This window comes from Geospiza fortis, unplaced genomic scaffold (genome assembly GCF_000277835.1).
Source record: "Geospiza fortis unplaced genomic scaffold, GeoFor_1.0 scaffold104, whole genome shotgun sequence".
Lineage (NCBI taxonomy): Eukaryota > Metazoa > Chordata > Aves > Passeriformes > Thraupidae > Geospiza > Geospiza fortis.
In genome coordinates this window covers 3459436-3481653 of record NW_005054325.1, presented here as the reverse complement: position 1 = coordinate 3481653, position 22218 = coordinate 3459436, and the positions used below count along the sequence as shown (strand labels likewise).

General features: G+C 36.7%; 1 protein-coding gene across 2 annotated transcripts in view; it reads left to right on the top strand.

The window, feature by feature from the left end:
• The window catches only part of CDKAL1 (CDK5 regulatory subunit associated protein 1 like 1), a 376797-nt gene that overhangs the window by 251206 nt on the left and 103373 nt on the right, over nt 1–22218 (top strand). For both annotated transcript variants that reach the window (XM_005420967.2, XM_031056967.1), the window contains exon 11: nt 21214–21394. In XM_005420967.2, the coding sequence (XP_005421024.1) occupies nt 21214–21394 (181 nt within the window). The remainder of the gene's footprint in view (nt 1–21213; nt 21395–22218) is intronic.

Here is a 22218-nt window from a genome sequence, read left to right as displayed (position 1 = left end):
TTGCTTTTGTTGCCCAGACTATATTCTCTTCACCTTTTTGGTTCGTGAAGTGATTGTTCATCAAAATTTATATTTATGTCTCCTATTACTGCTGCTTGATAAGAGACTTGTAAACCCAAAATCTAGAGAAATAGAAAAGTAGGGAAATTTAGAGCTAGACTGAAAGACTATGCCTTTCTGTTTTGGAGAACAGAGTAATTCTGAGGTAAAGCTGGGTTTACCTCCCAGTTTGTTTTTGTTTGTGTCCTGAGATAGGAGCATGACATTAATTGTTGGTGGCTGCTGCTGTTCATTTGAGACTGTCTCGTAACTCAGACTGGAAACATTGAAGCTTTCTAATATCATCAGAAGGCCAGCAAACTTGGTCTGCCAGCAGAGAAGCCACAGCTTTGTCAGGCAGAAACTTCTGGGGTTTCTTTTCACTGGTTCTCCCTTTTCCATTAAAATCAAACCTACTCAAAAGCCTCTCTGAGCCTTCATTACTTTTTTCTGTAATCAAGCCTTGATTTTTCAGCATAGGTAGATACATAATTACTGTGGTTGGAAGAAGGCAGCAAAGGACCTAAAGTAGTAAATGTGTGTAGTGGAAAATAAATCACAAACTTGGAAGGAAATTCACTCAAGTGCAAACTGAAGACCTAATTGCCCAGCATTACAGACAACTGCCTAATGTCCTAGGAAACTTGAGATATTGTCCAAATTGAGAGAAGGTGTTACACAGTCCTTTTGGGACAGATGGCTTCAGCAAGGCTCCCTACTTCCCTGACATTTACTGAAAGTAGAATTGGAGGCCCGTGAAAACAGTAATTTTAAAATAACCATTTACTATTTTTATATACCTTTTTCTACTCACTTTCAAAATGCAAGTAATTATGAAGTAGACTATATCAACTCCCTCACTTTTTTACAATGTGAATGTGTTTCATTTTCTTTCTCAAAATGCACTTCTTTTTCTCAGAGAGAGACATTGTTGAACTCATTTTGCAGACGTGCAAATCGTGTCCCTAACAAACCTTGACAAGGCTTTCAGATTTGGGCTTTTTTTAATGGGTTTTAGCACATCTGTTCTGTCAGTCTGACTACTGCAAATGCAAATGTCATCTGTTTAAAATCCTTACTACGTTCTCTGCTAAGAAATTGCTGAGTGTATTTGGTACTTATCTGTAATTTTATACCTCAGTCTCCAGACTCTTCTCTCTACTCTGTCTTTTGTCTGCTCTTGGAGTCTGAACTAATCACTTTACCAAACATGTCTCATTTTTTTTTCTTATGTTTTAAATTAATTGAGTGCCTTTAAAAGGTATTGAATTAGCACCAAAAGCTAGAACATGGGTGTTTTTTATCACATAGTTCAGAGGTATATTCAAGTTTGTGTCTAGACTTGACCCTAGTGCTTCATGCTGTAGCTTTTGATGGACAAGCTCCTTTTTATCACAGGATTAGTTGTCTTTAATTCTCTTGAAATTTAAATTTGGACTTTGGTCGGTTTATAACCCTTCCTGCGCTGCATTTGATTGACAAGGTCTTGGAAAGAGGTGTAAGTAGGTGGTTTCAAAGGTGCTGAACACTTGCAGGTCCATTAATTTCATTAGGATATTTTGAACATCAGCATTCATCAACATACATTTCAAAAGTATGTTTTTCTTTAGATCTGACTGTGAAGAGATAAGCATTAGGTATTTCAGGATAGCTTTTTTTTTTGTTTACTAACTAATTGTAACATGACTTCAACCTAGCTAAATGTTGTTTTAGGAGGGCAGTCTTTCCATTTTGGCCTGTACAACACTTTGCCCTTTTCTCAGCTCGTGCTACCGCGCCCTTACTTTTTAGCAAGGAGATACACTTTTCCTAGCGAGGGAATGGAAGCAGGAAGGCAATATCTGCAACTTCTGAATCTTTGTCTTTGCTGTTCTACAGATTGTAATTCAGGTTTCGGTTAGTTCATGGAGAGACCTCTTTACTGCCATGGTTTACAGGATTAGATTTTTGCCACTTTGTAAATTACTAGTCACTGTTTGGTAGCCATAGTCTTTCATGCCAGATGCATCAAGAATATTGGAGTTTTCTGGGCTGTCAACTCTCAGTTATCCTGTTTGTGCATCTTGTCAGTTCATGTGTGAGGATGTACACATAGAAATACGGAAGTCTCGAGCAAATCATGTGATGTGATGTTAACATAAAATAATTCCAAATTTGCAGACTACTTTGAAGATCAGTTGACACCAAATGTAACTTCAATCTGTTTATTTTGGGAGAAGACACTGTATAGGAAACTATGATTTCAAAATTTCCATGCTCTGTAATTTTTTATATGAAGTCTCTGGATTCTGGAGCAATTTATGTCTGCATACTGACCTGTTTAAGCAGGATGTGCATGCTTATGGGTACTCTCATTTTACAGCATTTTCTTCTAAATAATACACAAGTTTTTCTGGAGATGAGAGAGCCATTATGAGAGGGTTAGTTTGGGGTTTTTATCTTCTGGTTCTTTGGTTACTGTTCAGCTTCTGTAGTAAGAGCTAGAGGGTGAAGCCTGGGAAATAAAGTGCTCAGGATGAGCCCAGCTTGCTGAATACAGACTTAGTGGGCACGTGGAGCATTTGCTGTTCAAATCCTTTGAGATCGTAACACTGTGATGCTCTGCTTTGGCCAAAATTTGGAGGAATCATTTTTTGAATGGTTGCTAGAAAGAGAAGATATGTGCCCTGTTGAAATGTAAAAGAAATTTAATCTGATTATTGTACTTCCCTTACAAGCTGGCTTACTTTTTTTACTAAGTAGTGAAATTGCTTAGAGTGATACTCTCTGTATGCAGTTATGATGAGGCTCTCCTTTTTCTGGGCAGCCTCATCTGCCGTTTTCTTCTGTAAAATCCTAATGTGGGAGTATTGTTAGATGATAGAGTAGAAATTAGTAAAGTACATTCAATTCAGTTTCTTCAGTGTAGCAAGATGGTATCTTTTTTTTCATTTTTCTTTTCCCCCTGGAGGCATGTGAATGTGTTCTTTGGAAGTAATGATATAAAATCTGTAGTAAGGATATAAGGAAAGAATGCAGTAGTGGAAATAAGTTTTAAAGCATTTAATATTTATGAGTTTAAATTCTTGTTTGCACTTATTGGGATACTTCTCTAGTGTTTTAAAGTAAAATAGCTAAAATCACTTTGGCTTTTTCCTGAGTATTTATTTTCATTGTGTTTCACTTTTTTGAAACAGAACCTGGGCAGGGAAGTCTAATTTGTTTTTAAAACAATAACTGTAATTAATATTAATTTGCTTAATAGCAGATTGACTTGGCATGTAATTCTCAGTTTAAATTTGCTCCTGAGCTTTTAAGCATATCCAAACATATATTAAGATGTATAAGTATTTGTCATAGCAAATTAGTACAGAAATAAACACAAGATATGTGTACACCTTATAGTGCTCAGATATGCATCAGAAAATTCTGATGATGGCATTAAATTTTCATATTTGATATGTTTCAGAAAAGTATTTGTTCATTTCAGTGTGTATTTCTTTTACATTTTTGCCATAGTACCACGTAATGAATTCATTTTGTAAGCCATGTTATTCTGATCATGTAGGACAATGTGGCACAAGGGAGTTTTTGATGAAGGTGGTAGCTGGCCAGCTGATATGTGCTGATTAAATCTACATTTATTGAACTTTCAGGGAAAATAAGTTGAAAAGAATGAAGAAATGAAAAAGGCAATATTTCTGTAACTGTTTGGTACCTTTAGTCATTTTTTTAAACACAAACTGCTTAAATGAAGAAAACTAGGAAACAGAAATATACAAAGCCTTTTAAACCTCTTTAAAAATGTAGCTATCCAATTAAAACTGTTGCATTCAAGAAGCATGATAATTCTGCTACCCAGAGGTTTGTCTGTATATTTATTTGGGGACAGTGGTACAGATTACTTTGGCTAAGCTCAAATTTGGTTCATGTGCATCTTATGTTGGTCTGTATAAAGTATTCAGAAGTTGATGATTCACCTCTTTTTTAGTAAGAATGTAATTTATAGTTGTAAACTTAATATTACATGGCAAAATAATCACAGACCTGAAATCTTAAAAGGTTTGTGCATAAGACAAATAGCTGACTATAACAAATGAACGTTTATTTTCCACAGCTGAACCACTTATCTCATGCACTTATAATTATTTTTGTCTTTCTATTTTGCTCCTCATCATTATGTAGAGCTGTCATTTTGTTTAGTAGGAGTAATTGACAAAGTACAGCTGTTAAATTGTTTCATAACAGGAGGACAGTATTGCAAGTATGGTTATATGTAAAGGCACAAGAGGCAATGTAAATTCTTCTCAATCCACCTACTGGAAAATTGTAATTCAGATGCTAGTTCAAGCTGGAAAATGTTAGTATGTCCAAACACCTTCCCCATAGGAGAAGAGAAAGCTAGAGTGGATGATTGTAAGCCATTTTGTCTCAATCTGGAGAAAATATTTATTACAAAATCCCAGAGGCCATAGAAGTGAATTATCTTATGTTTTGCTGGGTCAGATGCCTCTGTGGTTGGCCTCTGGAGGAGCCATGGCCCTCAGCAGGGGAGGCAACTCTGAGATCAGAACACAGCTCCATACAGACTTGCAGTCAGCTCTGGGGTAATACCTTTTGAACATCTCAAACCCCAACAAATTTGAATCAGTCTTCTACGAAAAGCTTTGTATTACAGAAAAATACTGATTTGAGCTCTTTATCTGCCTTGAAGGATTTTTGTTGAGACAAACTTCAACATAAACCTCCAACTTACTACAGAAGTGGTACACACATCTGAAAAATGGGTTGTGTGATCATAGAGCTGCTGTTGAATGTGTGTGTGTGTGTATGTCCCCCACAGTTGATGTTTAGCCACTGTGCTTGGTGAAGGGAAATCTACTGTCCCAGACTCTGCAGAGTGAGGGAGGCAGACAGGCTGTAGAGTTCAGGTTTGAACAACAGACTGGCACAATCTTTCCACTGCTGTGAGACAACTGCTCCCACACTGCTGACTTAAGGTTTGGGGAGTACCTGACTCACATACTCAACCCTAGAAATGGCTAAGGGAGCCAGCTGGACTCCCAGCTGTGACCAGGGAAGTATTTTTCCATGTAGCAAACTCCACCTCTGCAGGCTCCCTCACTACCACAACTTTGCCACACAAACCAATACACCTTTCTGTGGGAAAAAGGAGTCCATATTGCCATTTATCATAGCGTAGTGAACAGAACTGTTAGTGCTTTGCCAGAGTATTTCAGAGTGATGTACAAAAAGAATGTCCTAGTTGTCTGGGTTTTGTCTTCAAAAATGTTAAAATTTTATATAAAAAGATCAGACATGATTTTGTTAAGATTTACAGCCCTGTGTTGTTTATGTCTTAAATATCATATGGGGTTAATGGCATAATGTCATAACATGCTTTTCTGCTGCTGGTTACCTTAGATAATTTAGTTATATTTTCTACAGAATGCAAATTTGTGAGGTGTTTTGAGAGTTTTCATCATTACAAGAATAGAAGAAGCTGAAGTCTGTCTCTTAATGTATGTTTTCAGAAAATACAGCTTTTACTTGACAGCATTTAAGTGAAGTACAGTAATTATGATATTAAGTGATGAGATAATATTTCTGTGTTTTCATTAATAATGCAAATAAACATATTTTTTTCTTAAGGCAAATGTTCAAATAATTCTTAAGAAGAAAAAATTGTTTTGTTGATTGAACTAAATGTGCATTGAAACAGTGATTATGTTAGTACAATGACAGTGGCTGGGGATTTTTAATTCTCTTTTTGTAATATAGCATCTCTATGGGATATGTTCCCATCCCCTGCATAGAGTTTGCACAGAAATTAATTGTTCCTTCCATTAGACTTCGGGAACATCCAGAAGTTAACTTTGAGCATTCTCCTTTCACTTTTTAGGTCTGTCACAAAAGCCTGTTTCACATCCAATTTAAATCATCTTTTAATACTCTTGATGAATTCTTGGTATTAATTTATCCTTTCTTTTTCAACTTCTATCCTGAGATTTTTTCCTCTGATCTGCTGGGTTTTTTTCCCCTTGAAACAATAATGTATTTAATAACCTGGTATAAATGTGACTTTTCCTATTTCCCAGAATGTTGTTTTTGGTTTTTCTAAATTTTCTGATGGACTTCCTTCATAAATAAATAAAATACCTTTATTATATTTGCTTTTATTTTATTACTTTTTTATGAGGGGAAGAGCACATTGCATCTAAATACCTTATCTTTCTGATAATTGAGCCCTGAGCCAGAAACAGGCAATAGCATCTTCCAAATATTTACTTCCTAAATTCAGTGTGCTGTTTTGTCAAGGAAATCACTCACGGTGCAAATTCTCAGTTACTCCAGTAGCACCCTATTGCCTCCACAGATAGCCGGGCTCAAAGGCTTGGTGAGGCACAGCCTCAAGGTGTGTGCTCTCCTTGTGCAGCTTTCTGCCAAGTTCTGAAACCTGAAGCAGGCCCAAAGAAGTCTTTTTGCTGGGGGAAGTGGTGCCTTTGCAAGTTTGATAGGTGCTCATAGCCCAGTTGTACTGAGGTGCCATTGTTGCACCGTGTAGGCTGCCACAGTTAATGCAAATTGACCTTTATCACCAAAAAAAGTTTTTTCTGTAATTATTAGCTGTGATTAGCTGGAAGACAGGATTTTAAAGTCTTGCATCTTTCTATTTACTTTTGCACACATACAATGGATTTTAGGCCTTGCATTATCTTTTGGGAGTTCACTACCATCCTTGTCTGTGAAGGTAGCATGCATTTAGCTGGAAGGAAAAAAGGGATTTGAGCTCTCATACTGATTCTCCTTTTGTTCTTGTTTTCCATAAAGGCAAGGGTAGCCCATGTAGTATTTCTGAAGTCCTTCTCCAAGGTGACATCCAACATTCAGCTATTTTAGGAAAGTCAATGTGCCTTGCTTTTCTCCTTAAATCTCTTGCTTTCCTTTACAGATACTTATTTTGTATCCTGCCTGCATTTCACCTTCTGTATGTTAGGGAAGAGCCCTAAAGAGCAATCCCTGAAGATCTTGTATCTGGTGATGAAGAGTTCAGGCAGGTTAACAGATACCTCAGGCTCTCACAGTAGATGAGAGGAATGTTACAAAGTCATGAATAGGGTTCATCTGCTGCTTCTTTAATAGCTCCTTCAGTTAAACCTCACACAACTACACTCTGCATCATACCTTTGTATTTTTTATATGTGAAGTGGACATTTGAAACCACTTACACGTTTGCTAAGTGCTCCTGTGCCTATCAAAAAGCTGCATTTGCCATAGCTCTCCTTCAGTCTTGGTTCATTTAGAGACACAATGTGCCCATCTTCAGATTTTCCATACTCTTAGATTATTTGCAGTGACTGCAGGAGTCCCTCTGAGGAAGAGAGGTTATTTACTTGCCCGTTACAGATTTTACTCTGAGATTTGCTGTCTGCACATTTAGCCCTTCCATTTAGCTGTGTTCCTTGCTTAGCAGATCAAATCAGTGGACTCTGAGGAGATCTGGGTTTCTCCTGTTACTGCATGAACTACTGGGTGACAGATGTGGGCCTGAAAGATGTTTCTTTGGATACTGCTGACATAAAACGCATCATAGTTCAGTGCTTGCTTACACCACCATGTGATTACATGGAGGTGGCTCATCTTCTCTGGTCTATAGGTAGATAACTGGTCTTTGCCTTCTCCTTAGAATATTTCTTCTCTGATATTTTTTGTTAACAGCAAGCCAGATGCCAAAGAAATTTTTTTATTGTTACTTTTTTCAGGGTTCAGTTTTTCCCTAAAGGGAGAAGTACTAACATTTAAACCTATTAGGCTGAAAAATGGGGTATGTTCTAGAAGAAAAATACAAGAAAATGAGAACTGTAAAAAATGTAATGAATATTTTCAAATTTTTTTTCCTGATAAGGTAAAACCCTATAAAAACCTTTAGAGAAATGCTAACTACTATGTCTTCTACTCAGCTGATAAGAAAAGCCAACCTACTGAAATTCCTGGAACTTCAACGCTGCCACTGAAACAGAAGGAAAGGAGGTGTTGTGAATTATAAAGACTTGCAGTAGATCCCAGAGGATGAAATATTTTTCATTAATGGACTCAAAGGTTAAATCAATAAATAATTTCTGAAGTTATTCCATGTTTTTCTACCTACTTCAAACATGTCTGAAATTCCCACCCACATAGAATAAGGATTTTCAGAATGTTGTTACATAGATGGTAGTTTTGTATCAGTTGCTCAATATTCTCTCCTTAATAAATGAGTTTAAATTGTTGAGATACAACCTGACTCATCCTTAATGATCCTAATTTGCCACTTCCTTCAGACTTCCTTTTATACCATGCCTTCTGTTTTTCTCAAGGTTGAAAAGCCAGTGTCTGTGTTAGGCCCAACATGTTACACCCAGACATTGGATTTCAGCTTGGGAATTTATTTTTTGCACCAGCCTTGTGGATCTTGCTGCCTAAGAATTCTTCATATTTTGTGCTGGTATTACAGAGCCAAAAGGGCACTGTTGTGCCTGGCAGACATTTGACAGGTTTTCCAGGTTCTTTAACTGATGCCCAAAGGCTATTGTGGAACATTGTGTGATTTGGTAAAATTGGTTTCAGTGATACGGTCTGAATGCACACACTGCTGTTTTCACTGAATTGATTCGATTCCATTTGTATATTCTACTCCCTCTGTATTGTACTTTGAGTATTTTATAAAATTATTCATTACATTGAAGTGGGCTTTAGCAGAAGGAGCTCATGGTAATGATTACATTCAAACTTGTGTTCAGCTTGCAAAATTGAGTAGTTTTAACCACCTTATTTCATTAATTTGAGACATTTTTTCAGTTCTCTCTGTATTGATTTGATTTAATTCTGCAGTTTTAGCCTGCTACAGAAATTTGTTGGCTTTTGGGGAGGTCTCTCCCCCTGCAAATTGTAATATGATTTTCTGACTAGAATGTTGGGAACCTCAGGAAAAGCATTTTTTTTTTTCACCACTGTCAGTCTTGCTATCAAGATCTCTCTCTTTGTTCCTATACTCATCTCTTTAGTGACAAAAGTTTTCAATTTTTTTCCTTTATCAGAACTATAAGATTTAATATTCCCATCTGATGACATCATTGATGTCCTTTCATAATGATGCTTCTGAAGGTTTTCCGTTCTCTTCCATTTCTTTCTAAAGTATTGCTTTTTTAACTTTTACCAACTCTTTGGGGACTGATGCTAGTTCCTGAGCAGTTGCCTTGTTCCATCCTGATTCTTATTTAGTTTTTAATGGTAAGTGTCCTGCCTAATTTACTAATGGTTGGATCTTCATAGACTCGCTTTGGGTTCTGGGACTTCATGTGCCAGGCCTTTCTGTCTTACCACGTCAAGACAGAAAAAAATCTGTTTCCCTTAATATTTAAATATTACTCCTGTGCTTTGAATCACATTGCTAAACCCAGTTGGTACTGATCCCGTCTCTTACCTAATTACATGTATTCATATGTGAGAAAGAAGTTACTCATCTCAGTTACATCTTTATTCGTCTTCTACTGCTATTAAATTTACTGAAACCTTATTCCCTAAATACAATTTTCATACATTACCTATCTAATGTTAATGGTTCAATGATGCCAAAGACCTTTAGTTGCCATAATTGGTATGCTGTCATATCTTTGAATTCTTCATAAAACATACTTTTAATTTTGTCTTTGATGATTCTTCAGTGATAACAGCATATTTTAGTTTTGTGCTAATTCTCTTTTAACTTTCAGTCACTGGCAGGTCAAATCAGGCAACTGCTCACAACATCAAGTTGCCTTAATTATTTCTTCTAAGCATGAGTTTGTTAACCATGAGAGCTTCATTTTCTGCCTGTTTTACTACTTTACAATGTAGAAGCGCATTTACGTAGTGTGTACCCCTCAGCATAACAGAGAATGTCTGACAAATGCAAGCCCAAAATATTTCAGTTGACCACTTTCCAGCCTTTTGTTTGAATAGTTGGGGTTTCATTATCTTTTCTAAAGTTCTGGATTTTATTTGAACTTCCTTATTAGCTTTGCTATTATTACTCAGTAATACCTCTTCTCATATTGACATGCACTATTCCTTTTATGTTTTTCTGAAACTCTTTAAAATTTCCCACTTAGTAACCCCACCCTTAGGCAGCAAAGTGAATGGATTGCTTGAATGGATTAAGATTTGTGGCTGTGCACAGCCTGTCGGAGTCCTCAAAAAAAAGGCACCTGAACATCTACATGTTCAGTCCTTTATTTTATTTAAAGCTTTTGACTGTGACAACAAACACTAATAATGATATGGTAAACTATCCTAATTGTCAGTATTAAGGTATCTGCAACTTGGTGACACACTGAAAGTGAAGTAGTTTGCTGAACTGAACAGAGAGAAATGGATAAGAGCTTCCCTGAGGCAACAGTGTCCGTTGATTTTGTATTGTTTTAACTTTGTCATTGGCAAGCTAACAGTCTACATTTAAAATACCATCTTTTCTTCTCCTGATTTTGTCTCTGATGTCCCCTGTGTGTTGCTTGGTGTGAATATATGAATCTGAATGTCCTTCAAAATTTTGAAGGAATGCATGCATTAATTACTTCAGTTGACCCCAATATTCCAAACTGATTCTGTCTTTTACAAAGAAATGTTCTTAAATTACTGGCAATTGTAAACAAAGTAGCTGCTACCAAAACATTACAAAGATGAAGTGTGTAAGAACCTGGCTGGTTGAGGCCATTCTTCTGAGAGATTAACTAGGTACTGTTAGAAAACTGTTCAGGAACTGTTAACTGAGAGGTTAACTAGGAACTGTTAACTGTTTTAGAGCTGAATTCCTGGTGATTTTGCTTTTTCTGCCTAGTGTCCTCAAGCAACATAGCAGACTAAGCCCATTTCTCCACTTGGAAGAGAAGCCATAATATTTGGCTTTCAATTGTGTCTTAGTAACTGATACATAAAATAACATTTTATTTTTATGGACCAATCCCATATAATCTCTTGTGTTCTGAACTCATCTGCTGTTTGGGTATACCTGAGAACAGAACAGATACTTCTCACAGTCATTCTGCTACCTTCGAGTTAGCCAAGTGAATTATTCTTGCTCTTAAAGATGGATGTTATTTCTGGTGTGATTTCTTTAAATTCAGATTGTTATCAGAGAATGTCATGAATGGGATGAGACAGTGATCTGCAGATGGTGTTTGTTGTGTACTACCACTCCAGTGATGCCCATTACCTTAACAGTCATGCCCAGTTATTTCTGAAGATTGTTTCAATTATATTTTTGAATGAATGAATGAATAATTCTTTATACATGCCCTTTGAAATATTTACTTCATAATTTCTTTAAATTTATTCTTGCAAGGTAAATTCTCTGTTTCCCAGTGATCCAAGTTATATTGCATTATGCTGATTGAAGTATGATTATATTGAAATATAATTAACTTTATCTTATCACACTTTAATTAGTAAAGCACACAGGATTTCTTTGAAGTTAAGCTCATGGGTTTTGGCTTAATAAGGAAATAGCATTGCTCGTGAGTGTGAAGTGTTACCTCTGAAAATATAATTCTGAAGCTATATAGGTGATGTGTTCTGAGTACATCCCAATCATCGTGTCACACTTTGGTCTGAAGTGTTAAGACCATATAGTCACATTTGCCAGTGGATCATGAAATAAAAATGAAAAACTTTGAAGTTACATGATAGCAGCTTTCAATCTTTGTGGAGTAGGGAGGATGTTATTGGAATTTTGAGTCAAATACTACACTTTGAGAAATTTTTTATCATTATTCAAATTTGCTTTTTGTGCTGCTGATAGGAGTAGTAGTTCCCTGTGCAACCCCTTTCCTGTATATACATTGCTTTCTAAGAGGAAAAAATAAAGTTGTAGAGAGGTGACAGTAAAGGGTTTTGACCTACCAGATACTTGATACTTGAGAGATGCTGGCTCTGAAAAATTAACATTTCAGAATGTATAGGAATGTACATCAAAAACTGTCTGGTGTAAAATTGTAGCATTGTTTATTTAGAGTACATGAACTGTGATTTAAATGCCTCTAGCTAATATTCAGGAAAACTCCTTATGGCTGCTAAAGCCTTGCCCCAGACAACCTGCCTGCTGCTCTGTTAAAACTGTGACTCTCAGGTTTAATTATAACAACACATTCTGCAAGTACTGTGTTGATAAGGATGTAGCAAATAAGCTCCTGTGTTTTGGGTGATCAACTGGTGTGGGAAGAGTTCTGTTTCTTTAGGTACTTTGAAAATGGAATGGAGGTTACATTAAATTTAGTGCACATCATGCCTATGTTTTTAACTGCTGTTTCCTTCAGTGTTGATCCTTTCCATGTTGATGTTTGTAACTGGAGAACTTTTTGTGTGATGATTTCTCACAAAGTTGTAAGACAGAAAAAAGATCCAGTCAATTTTTTTGTATAGGTTGTGATATGAAAGAATTGTGTCTCTTTTAAATCTATTAGCTGTTTGGGGCGAACTCTTTCAAACTGTGCATGTTTTTTTCAAAATCTTCTTTGTTGTAATGCACGTCTTGCTGGTTTAAAAGTTATTAATGTAAATAATCTTGAACCAACACCTTGGAATAAAACATCTGTCTCATTGACAATTTTATTTCCTCATTTTTTTTATCTTGATTGGTTCTTTGTTTTGCTTCAGACAGAAATCTTACATTCTCTGTTAAAGTCTTCCAACTTGTCATACTACTACTCCTCCTTTGACAACATCTTCAGTTTCCCTTTACCAAAGTGCTGACTTTGTCCTGTCTTTGAAATGTGCTTGGCCTTCTTTTTGTTTTCACTTCTAGTTTATTTATTTTCTAAAACTTATTTCTCTCTTGTCCCTTACCTTGTGTAAGGTCCATTACTTTTTGCTATCTGCTTACTAGAAACCAAATTAACCCAAACCTGAAAGTAAACTATTAAAAGCAGAACATTTATCTAAATTCTAGAACTATTTTAAGAGATTTTTATGTTTTTGTGCTTGTATTGTTACATGCTGTAAGTGCCCCTCTTAAAAAGGATAGGTTACAATGAGCAATGTTACTGTAAAGACTAACAGAGATTATTAGCGGTGTGGCAGATCTTCACACAAAGAAAATCAAGGACTCTTCAGTCTGGAAAATGCTAATTGAGACAGACTAGAACAGAGGTCAGTAAAATCATGAAGAGCACTGAGAAGGTGAATGGAGTTGTTACTGGTCTCTCCCAGCATAACAATTAGGGAACATCAAATGGATGTTAGCACATGGAAGGCTCACCAGAGATTTTTTTGTTTCAAGTGTTTTTGCTATGGAGGGGTTTAGATTCAAGGAGAGACTTGTTGACAAGTTAACAGAAAAGAAATTCATTAGAAGCTGCTGGTTACAGAAATATCTTTCTGATAAAAACCAGTTTGAAAGATGAAGGGATACTGAGGGGGCTCAACATCCGAATTGCTTCCCTGGGCTACTTCTGATGCCCATTGCTAGGACTAGATTGCTGGCTTAGATGGACCTCTGGACCAGTATGTCTTATCTTCAAGATCCCTGAAACATTGCAGGACTGTAGATTATAAACTGGTGAAAATACATGTTCTGAAATATTTTTTTAAATTAGCATTTGTTAATGGAGCCCTGCTTGCAATTTTTTAATTTGGTTTCATCATTCCAAAAAGGCATGCTAATCATTTTGTTTTATATGCCTGATTTCTGTGTCAGAGTGAAGAGCTAAATGACTGTCACTGAAACAGATGTGGATGGGTCCTCAGAGCCCAAGACGTTTAGTATTGGTGATAAGCATTGTGTCAGACTGAGAAAAAGTATATCGTATTCTCTGCTACTCATGGCTGAGATCCTATTATTTCTGACCATGCCTGACAGCTCTGATGTTAAACTGTGAAGGGTCATAGAAAATTAGTGTAATTTCAATGGCTGCTTTAGAGCAGCAAACATTAAGTCAGCTCCCAAGAACAGTTCCCTGGTGCAACCCTTAATAAATTTAAACTTTATTTTTAGGGATGACCTTTAGTAATGCGAGCCTTGATCCATTGAGATGCTGTTCACTTTTGATGCATCTCCAAATCCCTTTTTTATGCATTTTAAATCAACACATGCTTATTCTGAATTTATGTGTGTGGATAGACGGAGAGATGTAATTTAAACACATCTGTTCAAATATGCATTTCAGATCAACTTGGTGCCGGTTCTCATAATACGGCTGAGTTTTTGACGGGTATTATATCCCTAAAGTACACAGCAGATGGTATTTATTAGAGATTGAATGGAAATGAAGTTTAAGGATGTTGAGCTTTTTGTCTTAAGTCGCTCATTTTTTAATCATAAAACAATAATGATCTGAAGTTATAAATCTGTAATGAAGTTCTATAAAATGTTTATTGTTTATGGGGAGAGTAGAACACCTTATAGTTGAATTAAGTTGGTCCAAGCCTTAACTGTTTGGTTTTTGGTTTGGGTTTTTTGGGGTTGGTTTTTTTTAAGGGAAATTGATAATGAGAAGTATTATAATGCTTCTCCTAAACCATTTGGGCTGCATCTAGTAGGAACTCTGGCAACCTTCAGGATAATTGTTTGAAGAGAGTAAAACCATGTGTACTCTTTCATCCTCAGGCAGTGAGCCATGCTAATTATGAGATATACTTTTTATCTAGGTCACTATTGCCTGGTAACAAGGACAGCCCAGTGCCTACTCACACAAAGTCCTCCACACCTATACCTTCTCAAGCTGAATTGTGGAAATCAGGTCTGCTTGCTGCCTCCAGGTGTCATTCAGCCTAGTTTCTGAAACAGCTCTTCTGGGGGCAGGAGGTGGGTTGGGAAAAGAACAGTCATTAAAAAATACCTGTTCTCACTCTCAGTTAAACTCTGAGAGCTGTTGGATTGTGCTTCTTAATCACAGATACAATTCTACAACCTGTTTAAGGTGACTTACATCAAAACCACGAACGACTCCAAATTCAAGCCCAGCATATTAAGCTGCATTTGTAAATCTGTTGGACGCTGCTGAAGATCACAAAGCTCAGGTGTAACGTGTTCCCTATGGAATCACCAGGAGGAGCAGCTTTGAGTGCTATGTAAGGTGTGGAATGCAAAAAACAGGATATATCACCTGACTCTTTAGCTGTAAGGCTGAACTTACTGTGTAGTTTCTGCTACCTGTGAAATTTGAAGTGTTTCACTATGAACCACCTCCAAGTTAACTGGTAGGATTTAATGGCCTTGCCGCTCTTCTCCCAGGTGTACATACCTTCATTCAGGGAAATTTGCAAGAATACTCTGAAAAAATATGCTGAGGTTTTCTCTGTGGTCCTGTCTGGCTTTCATTTATCTGTTTTATTGTTTTTTAATCAAAGCAAGCATATAAACAATATGGCATTACATTTTTTTTCTGTCTGTTGTGTCTTGGGCATCAATTTCAGAGGGATATGATCGAAGCTGTGAAAATAGGTTTTTAAAAAAGAATTAAAATTATGCTTTTTACACATGTCTACAAAATAGACTTACTTAAATATCTGATAGTATTTGTTGTCTCAATAGTTGAGTAAAAAGTGAGTTGGTTTATAAATGAAGCCACTAAATACTTTTACATAAAGTATCAACATAGTTACCTTTTTTCCTTTAATTCAGCCAAACTGAGGTGAAGCAGAACTGATTTGTGAGACAACCTGGAATTATCTTACACAGTAATACAGAACATATTGAAATATTTGAAATAAGGTAGTTTCTTATATCCTATATAATTCCTATATAAATTGTCTTAAATATTAATGTTCTTGATATATATATAGAGCTGCATTTTAATAAGGTGTCTTACCAAAGTATAGTTTATATCTGGCCATAAGGCTCAGTATGTCATCATTTAGGAGACTTTACACAGAAGTGTTTATGGCATACCTGTTGTCATTAAACCAAGGTACTTTCCAGTTTTATTCCATGTGTAAATCAGTTCAACAATTGATATGAGGATTCAAAAGAACTTGTTTTTCTGACACAGAGGTTCTGAACTCACACATCCTGGACTACTTTTAAACACATATGGAAAAGATTACTAAGAAAAACATTTTCAGTGGATATCCATTTATTAGATGTCTGTTCATCCATTGTGTAATTTAGTGTAAATCATAAATGGGAGAGGATGAAGAAATACATAAATTATGTTCAGGTTTAGTTCCCCAACTCCAGACACTTAACTTAGGAGTATATTGTCCTGTGCTGCATTCATAGTCCATGGAGAGAGAGAGAGAAGTGCTGGAGGATTTCAGAACAGAAACAGGCTGAATTCCTTTCTCGAAGTGTGGGGATTTTTCCATGGCTTAATCCTCAGGTTAATCTCCATATAGCCAAGAGAGAAGCGGGGTGAAGTTTCCTGTTGTTCCTAGACGGTGCTTCCAGCTGAGCAGTCTGTTTCTCTTGTGCTAGCTCCAGTTGGTGTGACTCCTCAGTGAGCCATTTAAGTTGAAGTCAGAAATCCCACAAGACTAGGCCTGATGGAGAAAAGAGAAAGAGGGGGTGAAAAGGGCTTCTGGAAGACTGTGTGTGGTCACTGGGAATATGCAAACACATCCTTCAGCTCCAACACAAAATGGCACATTGAGATGCCTGTTAGGCTCTGTAAATACACTTGAAAGACCAACTCAGATACCTTCAAATTATTTTGTCCATTAACCCCATTTCATGTTCTCTGAATAGGCTTATATTGCAGAAGCATTCTAAAATATGAAATAATGTATGATGCTGAAATAACATTTCAGAGTAGACTGGTTTTATTTTCATACAAATTCAGTTTTTTTCCTAACATTTTTTTCAATGCAAATTTCTAATTGATGAATCAAGAAGTTGCTATGTCATCACAATTTTTGGTTTTACTTTATTTACTGTAGATTGCACAGGGTGTTCTCATACCGTTCTGTAAGACTATATAGTATTTTATTTTTATTAATATTGCTATTTATTTTAATCCATTATTTTTAATCCAAAATCCAGTATTTTGTTAAACTGTAAGGGGTAGAGGTAGCTGGTCTTGCTTAAGAGCAAGTTGGTGGCTTTAAATAATTTCTGGATTTAAGTGTTAATTGCTGAAATGGAAGTGGGAAGATTATGTGATCATGCAAAAGAATTTCAAGTGGTCATGTGAGTAGGTGAAGGTGATAATTTTAGCTCTTTTACATAATTTCTTCCTGGAATGTGGATTTGGTTTGTAATGATTGTTGCTAAAGGAAATGTTTTCTGTAGCTAAAACCACATGAAATGGTCCATGTAACAAGTGAATCCTAGACATTTTCACAATTTTGCTGCTGCTTTTCTTAGAAATACTGCTCTTTGAAAATGGGGGTGGGATGGGTTGGGGGGTGGTCTTACTGTTTTATTTTTGTCAGCTTTTATCCCTTTTATCTTCTTTCTAAGTCACTTGTCCATGACTTGACTTCTAGGCATCAGTCATTTCCTTGGGTCTGATTTTTTTCTCTGACCCCAGAGGTTGACTTGGTTCCTCTTTAGGTAGTGGGCAAGATGTTGCTTTTCTTCTGTATTCTTTCAAAGACATCTTGTTCTTCCTTTCTGTGAGGTTTGGATACCTGTGCTGTCAGCACTTGCTCATGGGTGTGTTGGCCCTTACAGCATCACACTAAAACAGATGTGTCTTCACTGTAAGGTGAAGTATTTGCTTCTTTTTTGGGTATTCAGAATTGCCCAGGATGATGGGGTTTGCATGTCTGGTCTAGTTCAGAATGGCAAAACATCAGTCTGCTTGAGTAGAGGGAAGGGGTTTATAGATGTAGAGGGACATAGGGGAGAAAATAAATATTAGGGCTGTTTTATCTTATAGATGGCTTTAATAATTCCTCTAATTCATCTTGTTCTGAAATTCCACGGTTTTATTGTAAAACATATCAATTGAGAGTCAACATGTTGTAGAACTTCCCTCCTACACCCTAAAAACCATTTGTGGAAACTGAGTAGTTAGGCTAACTGTAAATGAGTATATGTAATAAATGTTGCAGGGGATGTTCAGCAGTGTTTTCTTTGTTTGCTTCAGAATAGATAAGCAGCATTTGGTGTAAAATAATAATAGTATTGGCTGATGCACAAGAACTTGTTTTTTGTGATTTTGGATTATATTTCATAGATGGAGCAATTCTTAAGCATCATCTGAATCAAAGTAATAAAGAGTTTTGTGCTACTTTCTTTCAGGCTGTCAGAGAAAAGGTCACTTTAATTTTCAAGCGTGTATGTGTTCTATATTTTTCCATAATGATATCTTTTTCCCCTCTTTTTTCATTAAGAAATTATGTTTCACATGTGGAACTAATTGTGCATATTTTTGTTCATCACTGTTTTGAAAAGTCTTTAAGAGCTTGATTTTTGTCATTTTGGACTTTGAGTGAAATCTCATGCTTTTCTCCTCTTTTTAAACTGCTTGTTAAACAATATAATCAGCAGTGATATAAAAATGCACTGTGCAATGTCATATTTTAGGCAGTTAAACTGGGTTGAACTGTAATTAATTGCTGTTGCTGAATACACCATGGTCCTTATTCTCTTTTTGTACCCAGGCTTTTCTTTGTGTGTAATAATTCCATCCAGGAAGAAATCTAATTACTAAGATAATTAACACCTTATCAGCAAATGGAGTTCAGACATTTGTAGAGTTTATGAATTTTTAAAATATGTAATTTCCTTTTAACTGAATGACAACTGGTGTTATGGAGAAAAAGAGCATATTTTATTGTATCTAGCTTGATTGGACCTTATAATTCATGTTGCTATAGAAACAACCAGGCCTTTATAAAGGATGGTATTACTACTACCATTGGTAATAAGTGCTTTGACTGTTGCCAATAGTGTCGTTAAAATGGATAAAATAACTTCATTATAATGGTTTTTTCAAATGTAATGAATGTTCTGTTCATGTTCTGAGAAATGGCAGCTGATGTTAGGTGGCATTGGTTTATAAAGTAATGTACTCTTTCTTCCATGAGCTTTCTACTGCTGCACAAGATATTTGTGGTATGAACAAAATCATGTTGCAGGGTATGGTGCTGCTCTCTTCACTCAGTCCTTAAGGAATTTTATTGTTACTTGATATCAAGCAGAAGTTCGTATCTTGATGTTTGTCAGTCTTGGGAAACCAGCAGTGACTGAGGGTGCTGAGCCGTCAGCTCTGGGGATTTCTGCTCTTCTGCACAACATCCAGACTGTGCTTCCCACTTAGGATTGTTGGATCAAGTCCTTGAAAATACTCAGTTTTATAGTGGCTTTGATTTGTTGTTCAAATGCCATCTTTTAACCTCAGCTTGGATGATGTAGTCTGAATTTGTGAAGTCAAAAAGGATTTGATAGAATTTGGTTTCTTTGCTGGGGATTTTTCATAAGGAAAAGGTGAAAGAAGATTCTAATAATATATGATAAATTCCTGTGCTGCTACCTATATGTCCAGACACATGCTAAGGAGGGCAAGGCATTAATATAAGCTCATTGCCAATACTTGAAGGAAAAAAAAATTAAGTATGGGAGGAAAAAAATCACAAAATGTATTTACTACCATGTACAATTTGTCTGAAGGCTGTTGTGGTAGATATAAGCTATGGTCTAATATTGCACCTAATAAAATTAATAAGAACAGTATTCTCTGCTTCCCTTTTTTGGCGTCTTTTGCCAACAGATTTTCCTTTTTCAGTGCAACTCATTGTTTCAGGAAGTTTTTCTTTCAGGAATTATTTCTTTCAGTTATTCAAAATCAAGTTTCTTCACTCACTATCATCACAGCATTATTTTTTTTTCTGTGGTGATGTAGTGTCTAATAAGAAATTATAGTTTTCTTTGGCTATTTGAATGCTTTATAAGTGTAATTTGGATTACGTGCACTGGCATTCACAGTTCTGCATTGTCTTGACCGGATGAGGAGAAGGGAAACCTTCCATCCATTTCTTTAGGTTAGAGACAATCTTGGAGACCCCTCAAGTGTGAACTTTGCTTGTGACAGTTGTCTTAATGCCATTCACCCCTAAAACAATCTCTCAGCTGTTTCCTTGCCTGTGGCCTGTATAAGAACTGTAGTATTATTTAGATTGGAAGGGACCTCTGGAAGAAGTCTCATCTACTTCCCCTCCTTGAAACAGGGCCAGTTCCAAGCTAGATACCACCAATATTTGTATGGAATTCTTAATTTTCTCCAATATTTTCTGCACTTTATCATTGTTACTGGCAGTGTGGGGTGAGCTCTGCATTGTGGAAGCAGTCTCATCTGTGTCAAGAGGGAGCACTGAGCACTATGTATTTCTGCCTCTCTCCAGAGGATGGATGCTTATCATTATTGCCACTGTACACAAAGCTCAGTCTGGGTGCAGGCCTTGATGGCTGCTCCAGTATCTATTGGTGAAAGTGTTCATGGTATGTTCCCACCATGTCCAAAACGGTGGTAGTGGCACAATTTCAACTGAAGCCCCCTAACTTCACCCCCTCCTGTGCATCCTTCTGTGTCTCTGGGCTGTCTCTGTCAGCTGTGCTGCCTTAACCAGATGTGTGTAAGGGATCTGCATATTCAGTCCAAGGGGAACAGTTAGCAAATGTTGACCTTGCATTAAATAACAAGAGAACTCACTTCCTCTGCATTTGTGAACTTAAGTATTTTTTTTTTCATTTTAAAGCAAGGCATTGGCTGATGTTTTAGAATACAGAGTTAAAAATTAACTTGTGACTAAAGATGTATTTTTTGCTCTTAAGCCAATTTTGTTAAATTTGCTAGGTGATATGACATGCCAGTCCCCTCTTTCAGATACCCTGCTCTACTTCAATAGCAACCTTATAAAACATTAAATAGTTGACATTTTCTAGTGACTGAGTCTCAAAAGGTTTGCATTTTATGGATTAAGCAATCAGAATTCAAGAAATAACAAGGTGTGCTGATTACCTCTAATTTTGATTGAAGGAAGAGTTGATCCAGATGTTTTCACTCTTCTGTCACAATCCTAATCCAGTATTTGCTGCAATATCTTCTGTTACTGTGCTCTCAGCTGAGCACCAGATGCATTTCACATTACCAAGCAATGGGGTTAAAATCTTCTTTCCCCCAAGATCCTTGTAGGTCTCAATTTCTGTAGATAAAGTTGAAGGTTATATGTCTATGTACACTAGCTTTTAAGGGAGCAAGACTTCTACATGTCCTCAGTTAAGTGTTTCTTCCTTTACAGAGTGCCTGGAATAACAATTGCTACAGACATCATCTGTGGATTTCCAGGAGAGACAGATGAAGATTTTCAAGAAACTATGAAACTTGTAGAACTGTATAGGTTTCCAAGCTTGTTTATTAATCAATTCTACCCACGTCCAGGAACCCCAGCTGCAAAAATGCCTCAAGTTCCAGCTGCAGTGGTAAGATGTATTTTCAGATGGCTTTGATACATAAAGCATGTACACAAAAATGTACATTTTCTGCAGAACTGTACCACATTCAAGTGATGGGATTTTTTCAGTCTGGTAAGGGAAATGATGCTAGGCTAGACCACTGAATGTGTTTTCATATATAAATGACTGTTCAGATTGTGAGGAAGGGTAATACTGTGGTTATACTGACGATCTTGTCTGCTTTCTATCAAGTTTGAGGTGAATAACTACCAAGAGTAGTAGCTGATTGTTTGCACATAGTAATTTTTTTCCATTTTAAGACTTCTGTGACTCCAGCGTTGTCAAGCTTATCATGAATAATTATGCAAAGAATTAATAACAGTGATAGTCTCTGATTTATTTGTCAAATATTAAATTCACAGGCCACTTTTCTTGAGACTGTCCTTATGCACTGCTCATTTACTTCCTTCAGCCTGCAGGTTAAAGGCCATTAATAAAATTCCTTCCTTCCTTCCTTCCTTCCTTCCTTCCTTCCTTCCTTCCTTCCTTCCTTCCTTCCTTCCTTCCTTCCTTCCTTCCTTCCTTCCTTCCTTCCTTCCTTCCTTCCTTCCTTCCTTCCTTCCTTCCTTCCTTCCTTCCTTCCTTCCTTCCTTCCTTCCTTCCTTCCTTCCTTCCTTCCTTCCTTCCTTCCTTCCTTCCTTCCTTCCTTCCTTCCTTCCTTCCTTCCTTCCTTCCTTCCTTCCTTCCGCCACTTCCTTCCGCCACTTCCTTCCGCCACTTCCTTCCGCCACTTCCTTCCGCCACTTCCTTCCGCCACTTCCTTCCGCCACTTCCTTCCGCCACTTCCTTCC